Here is a 19,307-nt window from a genome sequence, read left to right as displayed (position 1 = left end):
GACAGTAGCTGCATGAGACATCAGTGCAAGGGGGTCCAGATACTAAGTTCCCAAAAGGCTCCAGCGGCCGATTTCACAAAATGCTAGGATTAATCTCGAGTTAAGAAGAGTAACCTCTCTGAACTTAGGATGGGTTCAATGTATCCTAACGTCTATAGTTGCAGAACTGAACTCAACCTTAGCTGAAGATTAATTCTAAGTAAGGATAGTACAGTACGTGCAAAACGTGCACATTTCTTTTATTGGTCATTTCATGTAGCCTACGTTAACTGATGTCTAACACTGCAGATACAAGGGAAGTAGAAGTTGCAGCAAAAACTCAATCATGTATGCACGTCATACATGTACTTACATGTATGATGGATTTTATGATAAGAGTAGCCACACCTAAGTATCGATGCAATAATTTACTGATGCAATTGCCTTGCACATGTGGAACAGAACAATAACTCAAATTTATTCACAAATGAATCGACAACGAATTAACAAAATTATTAGCTGTTTTAATGCGCAATATGCAAACAAGATAAAATTGTGTACTAAGCATCAGATAATTTCTTCATTTTTTCAAAATGCTGTTCCTGTACAGTGCATTGTGTGTTTTGTAGTCTCATTTTAGTACCCACTCAATGCAAAACCACTGGATTCTCTTGGGTTTTGACCCCCAAAATTGTGTAGTGCACCGTAGCACTATTTTGAATATATCCTTATGAGGTGAGTCATGTTTGTGAAACTTGTTCCACCTCAATGAATAATCTCTGACAGTGTATTATATTGAAGTCAAAGGTGGAATTTCAGTCTACACCAAAGCTTAACAGGTGCAGTGAATGTGTCCCTTTGCAAAGATGTGTTCCACTGTGGTCTCAACAGGGGTTGCCCTTAACTTTTTTTTCAACTGGCCAGCAGGACCAGTTGGCTTGATTTTTCACTGGTCCGCCAGGTTTTTGACTGGTCCGTCAAATTTTTTTATATGTTTTTTTAACTAAAAAAATACTGTTGTATACCAACTGCTCGATTTTTAATCGCCGCTATTTCAAAATTCAACATGAATTGCAACGTCAACTTAACTGCACTGGAAGCCATACTTTATTTATGTGTACCAAGTTATTGTGTTCGTAAGGGGGCTCACTAATTTGAGAGTATTTTTTCTTTAAAAAAAGTAATAATAATCTTATTAAAATTAATTTAAAAACAGGTCAAATTATTTGTGAGAGCAAATTGGAAAATTTAACATGATCTTTATTTAGGTAATTTTTTAGTCTACGGTTTATTGTAAGCATTGGACATCGAAGTATTCTCAAGTACGAAGAACATTTGTATGAATTTGTTTTTATTGTTTTACTTAACAAAAAAAAACACTTTAAAACCGACTGTTAAAAATATTAACTTTTTATGTATTGCCTTCAAATCTACAGTGGGGAGGGTTTACGTGCGATCGCTTAAGTTATTTATCATGTATAAACATTGCCTGTTTGTACTTTTAATATTAAGTATTCATAAACACAATACATCATACCGACAACCGAAGTTCCCAAAATCTTCCCACTTTCGTCCAGAAAAAAAACAACAAAAAGTAGACATCAAAATAGTTGCAACATCCATGGAGAAGCATACGGCGTTTTACGGTATTTTTTTAATTATGTGTACGGAATGGTCGGTGCCGTTGTCTGTTTTGTGAAGAAAAAATTCATTTAAAAGCAGCAAAAACAACTGCGCCTTTGTTAAACCATGGAGGTGTTGCATTCGAGAACCCAAGTATTTCTTGAAATTTGAACCCGCAAAAAAAAACAACGAAGCAACCACGCATTATATTTGACCAATAAAACCATGGAGCAAAACTAGATCGCCCACCGATCGCCCGCAAAAAAAAACAAGCCCCAAATAACAAAAAAAATTAAGCAAAATCAGGACGGAAGAACCATACTAATCCCAATTAAATACTCCTTTTTGCTCATCAAGAGTATCCTAACTTTGTAATTTTTGTTCAATGAAGCCTCATCGTCTCGCTCGTTTTTCGTAAACACGCTAGACTCTTTTCCCCACACGGAAATCTGCTTTGTTGACGACGACGACCATGCTGCTGCTGACAGAATGTGTTTTGCTTTGTGGTCTTTTGTCAAGGCGATTGAAGCTAGTTTTGTAAGCTATCGCGTACTTTCACCAATAGAGGGCGTCTATTCTCACGCTATCGAATATTCTGAAACGCCCTCTAGCGATCAATGTTTCTTACCTTTTTTGGCACACGTGAACTAATACGAAGACTACAAGCATTTACGTTGCATGATGGGATTTTGCGCTGTGTGTACATGTGTATGCGTTATCGTGGGAAGTTTGCCAGCGTTCAGCGGCACTTCGGGTGATTCTTTTACGTTTTATCCAAACCTTGAGTGAATGTTTTTATGTTTTATTCGAGCCTAAAAATATTTAAATAATAGTCATAGTTCTGTAGTACCGCTGCCGATATTTTTGACTGGTCAGCCGGACCAGTTGGCAAGGTGTTTCAGCTGGTCCGCCGCGATTTCTACTGGCATTTGGCCAGCGGACCAGCGTTAAGGTCGAACCCTGCTCAAGTTATTCCTAATTTTTTTTACCATAACTTCCTGGTCAAAATGGATGCCAATACATGTCGTTGTACACGTATCAAAAGCAAGTGAGGAACTTAAAACTATGTTAAATTTGCAACAGAGATAAAGAATATTATTTGGTTTTACCCTAACACCGATGTATGAAAGAACTGTGTACTCTGTACTTTCAAGAACCCCAGGCATATTGCTCGGGTGGGATGTGAACCCATGGCCTTTGCCAATCTTGAGCAGATGTCTGACCAACTAAGCCTGACAAGATTGCCTGATGGCTAGAGTAACAAAAAAGGTGTGTTATTCTTCCATTGTCTGAAAAGACAGGTTTTGTGCCTCCATAAAATGTACATTTAAAATAACAGTCATTCGACCCTTGGCCTAGATTTCAAGAGCTTGTTTAAAGAGACAAGAGCTTCCAAACAACTCCATTTTCTTTTAAATCCATTTTTTCTTTGGCCTACATTTCATCCTCTAAGTGTTGTAATTAAAAAGAAAAGTTAAGAAAAGAAACACTGAGACTAATTTCCTGAGGGAGCCTCTAGATATATGCTTTCCCTCCCGTCAGACACCTCAGGGAAATCATCTTCATTGTTCCATTTGCCCCTTCTTGCAACCATCTCATTGTTTGTCTAAAGTGTGAAAGCTTTCTTGGTGTTTGTTCAGCCTGCCGTATCAGGGTTTATTCACCTGCTTGTGCGTCACCCATTTGTACCTAAATTTTAGACCAGGCTACATAGACAAAAAATTCTTGCTGGCTTGGAAAATTGATTCCCCGCAGCATTTGAGAATATTTGTATTGGCTGATAATACACGTAATAGTACATAATAATTGCATTAGGGTAAAAAATAATATTTTCGTTTTAACCAATGTGTGATAAGTCTTGTGGAAAAACCAACATCCAATAGGCAAACTACTTGGAATGGAATCGAACCCATCCTGACATCGTTGAGTAGAGCAGATGTCTCGCCATTAGAGCACTTAGTACCCCCTGTGACAGTTCAAATCCTGTATTAGCAGTGTGTACTGCAACAATGAATGTAATGATTTCATTGGGGATGAAGTATAGCCCTGTTCATTCACACTACTCTGTACCCAGGGCTTTGCCCCTGGGGAACAGCTCAGCCGACCTTTTCACTCTGTGATCGCTTTACCCCGGTCTGCCCTTGATCTGCCCTGACAAATGGGCATACCCAGGGAGTAGCCAGGCCTGCTTCAGAGTATTAGGGGTAAGCGGTAAAAGGTAAAACTCTGGGATATTCTTGAAACATGCAATCGGAACTCCAAGTAGGGGAGACAGTATGAAAGTGCACCGGGCATGGGGTAAAAAAGCCCCAGGGCCTCCCCAGGCTGTATTTCACGCGATGAAACAAGTGTGGAAAGGGCTTATAAAGTTGTGGTTTTACTCAACACTGATGTATGATAGTGCTTTCCGGGTCTGTGGACAAAAACAGTCTACAGGCATAATAGTAGTTCAAAGGAAAGCGATCCTGACACATATCTGTGTATACAGTGATCACACATATAAGTTTAAAGGCACTGGACACTTGGTAATTCCTCAAAATAATTATTATTAGCTTAAAAACTTACTTGGTAGCGACTAATGGGGAGCTGTTGATAGTATAAAACATTGTGAGAAACGGCTCCCTCTGAAGTAATGTAGTTCTCGAGAAAGAAGTAATTTTCCACAAATTTGAGTTCAAGACCTCAGAATTAGATTTTTGAGGTCTTGAAATCAAGCATCTGAAAGCACCTAACCTCATATGACAAGGGTGTTTTTTCTTTCATTATTATCTCGCAACTTCGACAACCAATTGAGCTCAAATTTTCACAGGTTTGTTATTTTAATTATGAAAAATTACTTGTACTTAAAGTGGAAGGAGTTCATGTAATTTCTAATGTAAAAGAGATCATTTTGAGCAAATGAGGCACTCACAAAAAGCCTGGAACCTCATGAATAAATAATATGGGGGTAGTGACATTCTGTAGACGTATTACCACGGCAGGGAATTTGTGAAACCCCATGCACTTTTATAGCACTTTACAAAGGTGTCTAGTTTTCTACTGCACTGTATCATAGGAAAAAGTACATACATGTACGTAGCAGTGTACCTCGTCCAAGTTAAAATAAAATGTTAATTGCTATATTTCTTTATATTTTCCGATAAAACCTGATGGATTTTAGGGTGCTCTTAAATTTCTGATAACAGCCGACTTGGATCTGAAGTAGGGAGTTAGAATTAGAGGTAAATTAGATGCCTACTGCCAGTAGTGCTGCAGGGTATGTGATCCAGTTATAACCAGATAATTGAGTCCGCCGAGATAGCTCTAAATGATTGGGGGATGAGGTAAAGTTAGAAGCGTCCAGCTGATTATGACCGAGGGAGAAAAGAATATCCAGCAGAACAAAAAAATCCCTGAAAATAATTATTGGTGCTATAAGGTTATAAAGTCCCTTGTGGGTCAGCTTTCAAACAAATAAAATCAGAGTGGTGTGATACTGAGCTGTTGTTACAGCCAAAGCTGGCCCGAAGCAGGGCCGCTGAGTCGCTGTCAGAGAGGAGCATGCTGGTTTCAGACTCCCCTCCTCCGCCCCCTATTATTCATGCAGCTAATAATATTTAGAATAGCCCGGAGCCAGACTGATGCGAGCACAAAGCAATCTTGGTGGTTGTCAACGCGGTGTTGTGGAGGATGATGATGATACATGGTGCATCATTTTAGAACGGGGCAGTTGGCTCACCGTTGTTTGGCTCAACGTCATTTGGAGCTTGGATGTAGTGCAGTACACAGTGGTGGGAGCAGTCCTCTCTTAGCCTTGGTTGTTCCTTTCGTGGTCTCGTTTAATGTACACACTGTATCAAACTCTAGGAGCTTTGTTTTTGTTATAATGAAGAACCTCTGCCTGCAGTCAACAAGGGCGATATCTCAAGGTAATAAATGTAACTTAAATTGTCAACTGATAGAAAATACACACTTTCTCAGACTTGTTACTTTTGGGGGGAAAACCAACGAAGAGTTTGGGCTTAAAAAGTGGTGTAATTAATTAATTAATTCTGGAATTATACTATGTAAAAGATCTGTATATTACAAAGTTAAATAGTGTGACTAATTCTGGATATAAACACGGGATGAATTTTATGTGCAGTTGATGGAGACTATGTTTTTGCTCATGTGATCTTCTTGACTTGTAATGTTAAGTGTTTTGTTATTGAAGATTCCTCTTGCAGGCAAGTAGAGTACTGTATACTGTATAAATGTTGAGACCACGTCAGCTCTTCTCAGAGCTAGCACTCCTCCCAAAAAAGATATTTGCACACAGTTGGAATTTTTTTATGCCTTTGTAGAATTGTGTGTAAGCTAAATACTTCTGCGTGTTACGTAAACAAACAAACAAACAAACAATATATAAAAACAACAACAATCAAAAGTAGAAATAATAGAACTGATGTCCTTTACTGATAAATACTGGTAAAATTAATTTGATTATAAAAACAACCTCTCCTTTGACAGGAAATGTTACTGTTGTTTTTGTGTCTTTGATGGAAATCAATTATTTCCAATGAAAATAATACTATTGTCTATAGATACAATCATCATACAGCATTCGTAATACGCGGGTGCAGTCACCAGCACAACAATAACAAATTAATCATATTACTGGATATTTCACTAAGCATAAGTTACATTCTTTATCACTTTATCATTTCATATGTAAATTATAAGTGTTGGCTATCAAATTCCACGCATTCAACCAGTGTAGACTGCACAGCTAATGGAGTAACCTGCGGTAAACTAATCTTTCGTCACTGATTTCATTGTCTAACTGTACGGGGCCCGGTGGGATTTAAATTTGATGGCAATAATGCTTAACCATTACAAGCTGTGTTTATTGATAAAATAACACCCTGATATAATTTCCTTAGTGGCGTTGTATGGAGAATGTGTGTGGTATTTATAGAATGTGTATAAATCATTTCATAGTCCATGGTCAAGTGAGCTTGTCACTGTGGCGTGCTTTGCAGGTTTTATAAGGGGTGAGATTGTTATGGGAATTTTAAAGACACAGTTAATGTGTCACTCTTTATATTAAACAGCCTTCAAAACGATGGATTTTATAATTGAAACAATTGAATATAAAATGAAGGTCGCCATTACTGTATTTCCTTGGTAATGTGTTTAATTTACATAACCCATAACATTTATTGTAAACGCTGATACATAGTGTGTCATGTCGAGTGGTCAGGCGCACCAGACTCGGGTTTGAGTCCCGGTTCGAGTCCCGGTCCTGACACTTGTGTCCATAAGCAATGCACTTTGTCCTTTGGATGGGACGTAGGTCTTGTGGGCTGTGTACTGCTGGTGAAAGAACCCAGTACTTTGTATTGTGTCTTTAAGAGGAGGGGTTTGACCCGAAGTTTGTGGGATGTGCAAGTTTACTCAGCTACACAGTAGGCCTATAGGAAGATGAAAGATGATGACGATGTATACAGGTACACTACATGAAATATTTAGCCTTTTCCATGTGATTGTACAGTATTTATGTATTTGGTCACTCTCGTTTTCTTTCGTATTTTTGTCGCTGGTTTTGATACATCTACAGTAGTTTCAGTTCGCATAATGCACTGCGAAAGTGCAGTGGGCCATCTGGTGGCCCCTGCCTGGCAGTGGCAGTCACTCTCTCAGGAATGGAATTTCATGTTTGAATGGGTACTCTCTATCAAATTTAAATGGGGCACTTTCACTAACAATGTTTGTGATGTGCGGAAATATTTTAAGGGGCATCAACTTGATGAATACGTGTAAGTACCAAGAAAACAGTAAGCAAGACTTCATTGACCTCTTTGAAATGCTAGGCATACACTGTCGTTTTCCATATTGAGACAAATGTATCATCAGTCAATGTGATATCTGTATCCAGGGACTCATCTTCGTTTAACCTGGCTGGGGCATTTAAGTCATAAATCATGTGAAATACACATTACACAAATGTATGTAGGTGTAGTATTGCAGGCTTGTGTGATTAGATGGGGATGTAGATGTAGTTAGGCATGCACAACTGTCTTGGAAACATTTTTATGCACATCCTAACTTACAATATACAATGTAAAAAAAAAAAAATGTATCTTAGCAGAAAGTTTTAATAAGACCAAAAACCCTAATTTAAAGCCAGATTAAAGATGACTGATTGCCCAAGTCCTAATTCTTTCGTTTTAGCAAGTACATTGTTGGATATTGAAGGAGTTGGCCTTTTTAGTGTTTTTGATTAAAGGCAGTGGACACTATTGGTAATCACTCAAAATAATTATTAGCATAAAACCTTTTCTGGTGACGAGTAATGGGGAGAAGTTGATGGTATAAAACAACGCTCCCTCTGAAGTGCCATAGTTTTCGAGAAAGAAGTAATTTTCCACGAGTTTGATTTCAAGACCTCAAGTTTAAAACTTGAGGTCTCGAAATCAACCATCTAAACGCACGTACAACTGTACAACTTCGTGTGACAAGGGTGTTTTTTCTTTCATTATTATCTCGCAAATTCAATGACCGAATGAGCTCAAATTTTCACAGGTTTGTTATTTTATGCATATATGTTGAGATACACCAACTGTGAAGGCTAGTCTTTGACAATTACCAATAGTGTCCACTGCCTTTAAGTTGAAATAGAAGTACTGTAACCAAACCCTACGCTAGACATGATAGATGATTGTAATGTTACACAGTTAGCTTTAAGTACACCTGTACTCCAAACTTTAACTCCTACATGTAGGTATGATTACTGCAGTCTATGGGATGTATTCAGTGCGATACATTATATCACTCTCCAATGTTCAGGGACAAAAAGTTAAAAAATAAACAAATCAAAATACAGTGTGCAAGTGGAACAAAAACTGATTTGCTTGTTTCAGAGAGATAGTGAGGCATGCTTGGCACTTTGTCTGGTTGCATTTGATTACATGTATACACTGTATACGTACATGTTGGACATTTACCAGGCTTACTGTATCTAGTGTTGATGCAATTGGCTGGTGATGATTGCGATATGGCATATTCTCGGCGCCTTAATTTGCTTGGATTCTGGCTTGTGATTTTAATACTTGTCGTGTGTTGACATGTTCGTTCTGTGTTCAATCACGGCTGATTGGTGTAGTAGTCTTATATTCAGGACCACTAAAATCATGGAGGAAGTAAACAGGGTTGTTATACGTGGGTTTTAAAATCAGGGGTACTGGGGTATATCCAAGTTTACTGAATATTTGTCAAAATTTAGTGTAAATTAATTTTTTTTTTAAAAACTGTGTACTACACTTGCTATGAAAATGAAAATATGGTGTGTCAGAATTCAAAGTATAATGCTTCCACGAGGCTCTCAAACACATTGCTGGCTTAAATATGGTAAAATGTGTGGTAGCACCCATCACCCTATATGCCAATGTTTGTTATTTTTCTCAAACTTTGTAAAATAATTTTGAACCTTTGCCATTTAACTTGAATGGCTTCCCAGACATTGTAGGAAAGAAACCGAGATGTTTAGAACACTTGAGAAAATTTGTGTATTTCAATCAGGCAAGCAAGGTCTATGGTACTCTACGACAGATGGGAAAAAGCTTTTTGATTCTACTTGTACATGTAGTTGGTTTCAGCATTTCTTCTGAGTCTGATAAATTGACAAAATAACTGACGAATACTGCCTGACACAGCTACAACATTCACAAACTGCCTGAATGAGAAATGGAATGCAACCATTCTTAGGAACCAAAGCAACTGACAACACATTCCTACAGAAATTGCCTCATGAGTCAAGTCTAGCAATTACCTATTTCATAGAAATATGGTTTCATCTTCTTGCAGATATTCGTCAAAGACTAACCGACCAACTGAGATCTTTAGATAATCGTTATGACGCCCAACGGGAACAACTCCAAGACTTCCAGGAATACTTCAAGCAACGTGCTGAGGTGGAGATGGAATATGCCAAGAACCTTGAACGACTCCACGAACGACTGACAAGGAGACAGAAAGCCGTACAGTAAGTTTGTTTGATGTTCTCTAAATCAATGATGTTAAAGTTAGACTAAAACTCCCTTATTGAGTGATGCATGCGGTATGTATTTCTTACAAGAGACGAGACAATGATGCAGGCCTGGAATTACATGGAGGCCATCGCCTCTGTTGCCCTGATCTTGGACTTGGTCCCTCTTTAAAAGTTATAAGATTTTCCAAATAAAATGCCATTTAGCAAATTAAAAATGGTGGTTCCCTTACAAAGATGAAAGTCGATGCCTTGAAAATGCCATAAATAAGCACTATACTATTATCACAGTCATCACATTGCTTTTTGAGTCAATTAATATTCCTGGCTTACAATTTTTACCTTAAAAAAAAAAATGTATTGATGCACTGAGAATCCTTCTGCCTGAGTGGGTTTTATTTTCTCTTGTATCGTGTAGCCATAAAAGGGCTTTCCTGTGCAAACACGGCGTGTAAGGACAGCCGGAGCGAACCCTCTGCTTGTATGCACGGACTATTCATTCATTGGATGTGACACTTCTCAGCAGGTAGCACGTGATGTGCACATCCATATTTGCAGTGGGTAAAATGCCTGCCCTTTCTTTGGGTATAAAGGTTGGGGTACATGTAGAGCCTTTTAAATATGATACAGTGTTGTTGGGTGTAAAGGTTGGGTTGAAAACACACCAAATTCCCTGTTGTGTGGTTTAAGGCATGAAGAACAGTTTATTGTAGGTTATTGTTAATGGGTTTTTTATAAGACAAAAAAACTGATGTTTGGTAAAGGTTGAGGTGAACTTAAAGGTACAGCGTAGAGTTAACTTTCCATATAATATAATCACTAGGACTGGCCAACTTGCTTCTTTATAACGGAACATTCTTAGTGGACAGTAAAACAAACACAAAGCACAAATGAGATTCAGGACTTCAGAATGTACTCTTTGGGACTCCTGCCGGGACTGCCTCTTGTTGTAAGAGGCCAGCAAAACAAGGAAACGGAAGCAGTCTAACCTCTCTTTAACAGTTCTCTAACAAGAGCGGACTGCTGTTATCGTGAAAAGAAATGAACTGTTGATTTTAGGCGTAAGGTTGATACTACATAGTACAGGAATGCATTTCATGATCTGTAGTTCACCCCAGAACATGCAGAAAATCTATTTCAACCACAAAGCTTTCACCTGAAATTAATCACACTCGCAGGTCACTGGTATGTTCAGACAGCGTACTAACTTAGACCCGAACCGGTCTAACTTTTACGAGCAGCGGGGGGTGGTCGTAAAAATAAAAACCCATTGCGTTCAGACAGCACAGAGTTAAACCCGATCCGGTTTATCTTCGGTTTTAAGAGGTCAAAGTAGACGCGACCCCGTTGCTCTAACATCCGGTTTTATTATCAGATTCACGCACCGAGTATGCCGAGATACCGAGTGCCCCATGCCCTGGATGATCAGACAGGGCATATTATTGGATACAAATGGCTCAATCGAACGCGGTAACAGTTTTACCGTTGGGAGGATATGGGCACTTAAAACAAACATGAACACGACTCGAAATTATTTTTTTAAACAAACAAAATACTGATACAAACCGCCGAGAAAACTCACCAAAATGTTGTCCATATTCCATGAAACAGAACACGTTTCATTTTTGTGTTTCGTTTTATACCACTGTTTCCGATTAAATAAATACTTTTAGTTTGTACTTCAATCGATTGGAAGTTGCGATCTCTCAAAAGCTGGTGCCGCGATTTTTATTCCGATTCGTTCATAAACACAACTACACACGTGCAAGTTACGACATGTACTTTGCAGTATTTTCCCAACTTCCCAACAACGTGGTGATATTGCTGGCGTAGGGAATTTCCCCTACACACAGCCTCGTGCCCACTGCAGTTCATTCTCCTAGATTGCTAGTAACGGTGACGGCAATAGAAAGGCACATCCACTGGATCGGTCATGGATAACTATGGGATATCAGAGAGTGATCACTATGGGATGGCAGCGCTGTACATGTGAGAAGCAATACAAATATGCTTCTTCGCTGCGCTCGTAGTATACGCATAAAAAACAGTTTCAATTTATTGTAGGACACTCAACAACAAAAGCTTGGAAAATATAATTTTGTTTCAGAATTTAATAAATCATGGGCGTGTGCCTTTGTTAAACTGCATACACTGATCGAGAGGGTTTCGCCAACTCGGTAAGCGGCAAGAAAGTAATATAAATACTCGGTGCTTTTCAGCATCGGAGGCAACAGAAGCCGTATACAAGCACTCCGGGTTCCGGGCGTGTGCATTGAACCACACAATGGGTCGTCCGTTGTGAGTTAAAACCGGATGTCATTCTGTCCACACGCAGTGTTAAAAGATAAACCCGAACCGGTTTAGACTTAGACCGCCTCGCTGGACGGTTTAAGTTTTGGGGTTTAAACCCGATCCGGTCTAACTTTATTTGCGTTCACACGCACAAAAGTTGAACCCGAACCGGTCTAAGTGGACTTAGACCAACTTTAGTACGGCGTGTGAACGACCTCAAATATCAACCAGACCCTCAAAAAATACCATCTTACCAACATGTCTTATTCTGTAAACACAGACAAGTACATCTATGACGCTATGCAAACCACAAATGATCCAAAACAACTGGGGTTGTTTGGAGCAGCACTTTAAGATGAGTTAAAAGTATAACCTCTTTCCAATGATGCTGTGCATGAATTGGCCTCTTCTGTATTGCGGATCACCCGTATTATTCAAGAAATCGGACCTGTTTGAATTTCATAAAACAGTGTATGAATGGAGTCTTACAGTGTCATGTTACAATGTACACACAGAACGGGAAGCCATACAATTGCATTTCCTCTTAATCTCGCAAGATTTGAAAGTGACACTGCTATAAACACCCCCACCCCACCCCCCCCCCCCCCCCCATTCTGCTCTATAGCTTTGGCTATGTGCATCGGACGGTACGTGTCGATACTTTTCTCACCAATATTTTGAAATGGAAGATCAAAATTTGGCATCGTGATTACATGTACATTCAAATGCATCAAATATTTGAATGAAGTATACTCTTTCCAAACTGTATATTGGTTACAATGAGTTCACCGAAAATTTCAAAGAAAAAGTCTTTACAAACCTTTTAATAGGTTATGCATTGATAGAGGATTCACAGATATCATTCACTCATCTCAAACTTCAGCATGACATGTACTTCAAAGCTTTAGAAGGAAGTAATATGTGCCTTTGCTCCATTGGGAAATAAATCAAGCTATTGTGCCGTGACACGAGTCATGGAAAGGGGTTTAAAGGGTAGGCATGCAACTTTTTTGCTAATCTTCGGTTCATTTCCTCCTTTTCAGTGCCATAAAGAAAACTGAATCTTGAACACTGTTCAAGTAGATTCTAAACCTAATCCCGATCTTACTTTTTCTAATGTCTTATAATGTGTAGGTCTCTAGCTAGATGTCACAAATCATATGATTATATATGTGTGAACTTTTTTTAAATAGTCATTATGGTACATTAACAAAACTTTTAATTTTCTGGACCCAATCTCATAAAGCCTGTAAGCACATAAAGCTGCTAAGCACAGACAAATCTTGCTAAGCAGAAGTAGGTTACCTGCCAACATTCCACGAAGTTTGCACTGTTGCAACTGATGTTCCACTCTATGAAATTGGGCCCAGGTGGCTAAGTCATCGGGATATGGGTTCGAATCTTGTTCATGACACTTTTGGCAGCACATGCTCTAGATGAGATGCTTTAAGGAATGAATGGCCCAGTGACTAGTGTTATTAATGTTGGGAGCGCTATACGCATCAACAAGTGATGCATTAGAGCTCTTCAAGAAGCCACTATTGTTGTTGTTATTATTGTTATTAATTTTGAGATTTATCTCCATCTGTTTTTAGGAAAGACAAAGATGGCTTGATCCCATCAACCACAACATGCTGGAACACCCTGGTAGACATGACAAGAAGTCAATACAAGCAGCATGCAACACTCAGCCAATGTCTAAACTACAATCTTTCAAACAACTTTGTGACCATCCGAGAGGGGCTTGATAACGTCTACAAAAAGGTGGGTTGCTAGGAATTAGGGGTAGGAATTCTTTTTTGCTTTGAACAACTGACATTTGAAAGCTTTATTTGAAAAGTAAAGGTTGTGAACTTCTTGACTCTGTGTGGAGGTGTGGAGGCACTTTCATTCTTAGGTTTCTGTAATGACTATGAAGGAACTGACAACGAAAACCACAAAAAGTTCAAAAACCAAACACAGCGCAAAAGTGCGTTGATGTCATACAACATGTTGATCTGTGAGGAATGATTCACCACGATTTGTTTGTGACACATTTTTTCTTTCTTTCATCCTTACACTTTCCTGAAGTGCTGGATCTGGTCCAACATTGTACTACCTCTCCTCCCCAGTGTCATCTACTTGTTTCTAACTTGGTGGCCATTGTCTCATATTTCTCTCCATCTAGTCACCTTTTCTACATGTAATGTAATCCACATTTATTGATTCCTTTGTCATCAGCTGCTAAACCTTCTGTACGACAAAACGTACAAATAAAGAGCTGTTTGATGAGCAGATTGTATATCAAATTGTCATACAATAGCTGGGTGTGGTGATCATCTGATTCATCTCTACTACTGATGAAACACTTTCCTTTCGGCAATATATAATGACACACCTCTCCACAGTTTCCTAAAAAAAGAAAATCACATCATGAATGGGATGTAACATGACTACTGTTTGATAAAGCTTTGTACTTTCTACTTCGGTCATCTTTTGTTAGTTTGTTAATTTGAGATGGACCCAGCATCCTTTCTTTGGTAGCTCTCTTGATTCTTCACTGAGGCACTGGACGCAATGTCTCAATGCTCTAGGCCATTGCCTTGGTGCCCTTTGACCTGTTCCAGATTACATTTCTAACATAGAAAGGTGCCTTCAGTTAGGAAAGACTGCCTTGCCCCGACTAGAACAAAGTATCAAGCCTGCATTTGAAATGTGGTGGTCTGCACTTTACAAAGGTTGTGCTCGGAACGTGCAAAATCCTCATGCTACAATGAGCAGATGGAAAAATTCCAAATCACTCAAGCCTTCACTTGGCATCTTCTGTAAAGGCCAATACAGTGAGATATTCAAAAGCTTCCCACATACTGCTGCATTTTAGAATTCCTCACCTGTATCTTGCTTGCTACCAACTTGCAATCTATTCCTAGTTTAAACGAAACGTTAACAGATCTCTTGACTCTTTAAAATTGTCTTGATTTTTCTTGTATCTTTCACCTTGAACGCCCTTTTGGCCCGTGCTGGGCAATTTGTCATAAAACTAAAAAGGCATTCATCTCTACAGGAACCTTGGTGGATTGAATTGGTATCCTGGCCACATTAGTTATGGTCAACTGCCCACTGCCTGTGTCCTATGTTTAGTTTATCGTTTGGCTTGGAGGTTTGCCGTAGAGCGCAAAATACAATCGTTTTACCCAGGGGGTTCTAGTAAATAGTGGTCAAGTCTAATTATGTTACAGTATCTGAATTGTGTTTCTCTAACCTCAAAAGGATGTGCGCTGGTAAGACTTTCTGTCTTACTCCAGGCATTGCTGGATATACACAATCCAGCCTTGGGTTATTTGCATTTAATCTAACAACATCTGCAGCCGCCGCATTGTCACAGACTTGAAACACCGCATTGGGGAGCACAGCAAATTACAAACGATGCACGGAAATGGTTTTTATATATATTTATTGGGCTTTCTAAAAGTCCAATTCGTCAAAAGATATGAATACAAGCCTGTTGAAATGTTGACGTGTTGATTATTTGGGACAATGGGAACAATTTGACAGATTAGCATCATCGCAGCGTGGAATCGCCGTCTGAGGAGAGGAATGAGTCAATGGGATATAAACAGATCTTTGAGTAATGGGCAGACCCTGCATGGAATGACTCATTCCACGTTGTCAGCGGCTCTTGTTGATAATCAAAGTGCAGTCAGATACAGTTGGTTGGATTGTGCTGTTTTATTCAGATGCAGAAACGCAGCAAACGTTGGCGCCACATCTTTGGCATCGGCTACCTTTAGTGATAAACGACCATCCGGTCAAAAATTAATAGAAAAAAGGAAGAGTTAGGAAAAAATTTAAACAATTTGCAAAGCATTCAAAACTTATTTATTTGAGTACTACTACAATATTATTGTAGAAAGGACTTTTTGGGGGTATTTATAACGAAATGTGAAATAAAGAATAATATTTTAAAAAGGGAAATTGCATTGTGTGTAAATTAAACAAATTAATAATTTCTTAATTAATTGTTAGAATTTCGGTGCCAGAAAGTATGATTTTTTTTGTGCTAGTGGATTATATGTTAAATTTTTCTTCAACCATTTAGTTTTCAACTTAAGCAAACAGGGAAAAACACTTGATTTTAAAATGTACTCCGAAATTTGGATGGGTGGGTCAACAACATTAAGGCAAAATCACAAAATGTAAAACATTATTTGTAAATTTCCCATTATTTAGTTTGGGAATGGGAGGGGGGAGGGGTAGAGAATATTGACCATGCTGTTCCCATCCATGATACATTTTTGAAAAGAGCGACTCCGTTCTCTAGAAGAGATTGGCAGGTGGTTTAACCTGTGCGGACTTTATAATAACTTGTACTTGTACATGTGGGCTGCAAATTCTTTAACGTGCCTGCTGTAATCTATCAGCACCCTGCATTCTGCACACCATACATGTACATTTACATCCAGTGAGAGAATAATATGGTACTGATCGTCGCCATGAGCATTTAGAAAACAGTTTCCTTGTTTCGAAAGAGTCATTTAATGCTTTGCCAATTGGGTGAAACTTGGGTGTCATTTGAAGGTTCCAAACTTCTTTACTACAAGATTAAATCTCTGTACAAGGAAATGCTCCAGGTTTTTTATTTATAGTGTACTTTGTACATGTGTGTACATTATTACAGGATCAGCAAGCTTTTGGAGATGAATAATAGAACAAATAAAAAATAATTTTAAAGCATAAAAAAGTTTTTAAAGGTTCTAAAGTTGAACAACCCACCCCCACTCCCCCAATAAAGAAAATAATAGTAGCTCCACTAGTGTGGCTGGCAGATTTTAACATACTGGTTGCCCCACCAGTATAAATCAGACACATCAGTGTAAGCCACAGTCGTGTCAGCCACTCTAGTGTCAGCCACACATGTGTAGGCCACTCTAGTGTCAGCCACACTAGCGTCAGCCACACTAGTGTCTGCTACACTAGTGTCAGCCACACTAGTGTCAGCCACTAAAGAGTCAGCCACAGTAGTGTCAGCCACACAAGAGTCAGCCACTAAAGAGTCAGCCACACCAGTGTCAGCCACTAAAGAGTCAGCCACAGTAGTTTCAGCCACACAAGAGTCAGCAAATAAAGAGTCAGCCACACCAGTGTCGGCCACTAAAGAGTCAGCCACAGTAGTGTCAGCCATATTAGTGTCAGCCACAGTAGTGTCAGCCACACTAGCGTCAACCACAGTGCCACTAGCGTCAGCCATACTAGTGTCAGCCACATGAGTGTTAGCTGCACATCCCATCCTGTAGGAATCACATTAATATTGTACAGTAAAATACAATGTGTAATATCATTAACAAAAAACTCTTGTGGGTCTGTAGCCTCAGACTTGAAACTACCGATGCAGTCTTCCTTTCAAATGTCTACAACAGAATCATGCATCATTTATCACAGTCCAGCAGCTGAATGGATGTTCATACATACCAGTTCAATTCACTGCATAATGTACTTCAAGAAATTTTTTCGTTTGTGTTTGCTTGAGTTCAATGGCATCGCCGCATGAAACATAATAATGAGCGTTTGCAATGCAATATTGTTATTGACCTGCTCTATGAACCGAGCTAACTTGATTAGTTATGAACAGGATACTAATTTACAATTTGACTTGATACACGTATCATGCATCATCAATGATATGTAAAATTACAATCCAATCCTTACATATTATCCCTCCAATGACTTGTAATGTTGGTACAATTTCAAGTACATACACATCTGACTCTTGTATACGAAAGATGTGCTGCATGGCAGAGTTGTAGTTGAGTCAGTAACATGTAATGTAATGAATGTTGAGTCTTGGGCCGAGTCTTGAGTGCAATTCAGGTCAATTGAGTTCGATTCCTCCAAAGTTCGAGTTTTGAGTCTGGATTCTCATATTTTTATATGCAACTATTCCTTATGCAAAGGGGGAGGGGTTAGGGGAATGTTTTTTTTTTTTTGGGGGGGAGGGTTCTATCTACGTTTCAATTTAAGTGTATTTTTTATTTGAAGGCAGTGGACACTATTGGTCATTAGTCAAAATAATTATTAGCATAAAACCTTACTTGGTAACGAATAATGGGGAGAGGTTGATAGTATAAAACATTGTTTTTGAGAAAGAAGTAATTTTCCACGAATTCGATTTCGAGACCTCAGATTTAGAATTTGAGGTCCTGAAATTAAGCATCTGAATGCACACAACTTTGTGTGACAAGGGTGTTTTTTCTTTCATTATTATCTCGCAACTACGACAACCAATTGAGCTCAAATTTTCACAGGTTTGTTATGTTATGCCTATGTTGAGATACACCAAGTGAGGAGACTGGTCTTTGACAATTACCAATAATGTCCAGTGTCTTTAACTAATGAAACTTGGCATGAAGCTTTAAATATTGCAAAATTGAACCTGGTTTAACATGGGCCTTTTTATATTACACTCTACTGATCGACCAGAATTAGAATTGAAGATTCAAGTTTGCATACTATAAGTTATCACACAAGTGCGAGTGGAATACGGAAAAATATAGCGCTCTGCGTCCCATATCCAACGAGGCCGAAGGCTGAGTTGGATATGGGACGCAGATGCGCTATATTTTTTCGTATTCCACGAGGGCGCGTGTTATAACGAGTTTTATCTTCCAGTTTCACGTACGTCAACGCACAAAGTTTCATATTTCAGAATGTTATTTTGCGACGAAGTGCACCAAGTTTAGAATGTAATTTTTGCACTGTCTGTATACGGAGCGTGACGCAATGACGGTCACAGAGGAAGTAGTATGTATGTTTTTATCCCCCTAGTAGTTCGAGCATCTGATTGGTGGATTAGCGCGTACTGGAAGATAAATGTACATACAGTATTATCTTTCTAAAGGTAGCCAGGAAATCTCCAAAGTGTATTTATACACCAATATTTTTGCAGTAGCTTTCTAGCTATTACTTTCAAAATGAGAAGGTAAAAGAAAGTGAAACGTTTGTTTCTAGTCAAACTTTTGCTTTCAAGTTTCAGTCCTTGTTTTTTGAAATTTCATGCCAGTATCATTTGTGATATTTACATCCAGGCTTCAGTTGAATATTTCCCAAATTGTTGAGTAGCAAATGAAACATTTTGTGTAGTTTTTTTTTGCTGTGCTATTCAAGGTAATTTGTTCATTGCTGCTGTAGACTGTTTCACCTTGGGAAGATGCCACTTTGTAATTGGCTGAATGGTGCATATGGTTGTAACGCAGAGGAAGGAAAACAGTGATAAGCAAAGCATTAATGGTGTACCCTTTAAAGGGTTTGCCAGTAACATGCAGTAACTGACTAGCCATCAGGACTAGTTAGCTTGCTGTTCAACTGGTCCGCCAGCTTTTTCACTAGTCTATATTTCATAGGGATGCTGTTCAACACTGAACTATCTGGCTGG

At 38.8% G+C, this 19,307-nt stretch overlaps 1 protein-coding gene across 4 annotated transcripts in view; it reads left to right on the top strand.

The window, feature by feature from the left end:
• LOC139933787 (SLIT-ROBO Rho GTPase-activating protein 1-like) overlaps positions 1 to 19,307 on the top strand; it is a 52,125-nt gene that overhangs the window by 9,116 nt on the left and 23,702 nt on the right. For all 4 annotated transcript variants that reach the window (XM_071927993.1, XM_071927995.1, XM_071927996.1 and 1 more), the window contains exons 2-3: positions 9,427 to 9,604; positions 13,495 to 13,663. In XM_071927993.1, coding sequence (XP_071784094.1) covers positions 9,427 to 9,604; positions 13,495 to 13,663 — 347 coding nt within the window. The remainder of the gene's footprint in view (positions 1 to 9,426; positions 9,605 to 13,494; positions 13,664 to 19,307) is intronic.

The sequence above is a fragment of the Asterias amurensis genome, chromosome 2 (genome assembly GCF_032118995.1).
Source record: "Asterias amurensis chromosome 2, ASM3211899v1".
NCBI classification, from domain to species: domain Eukaryota; kingdom Metazoa; phylum Echinodermata; class Asteroidea; order Forcipulatida; family Asteriidae; genus Asterias; species Asterias amurensis.
Note: the sequence above shows the minus strand (reverse complement) of the source record. Positions and strands in the feature narration are given on the sequence as shown.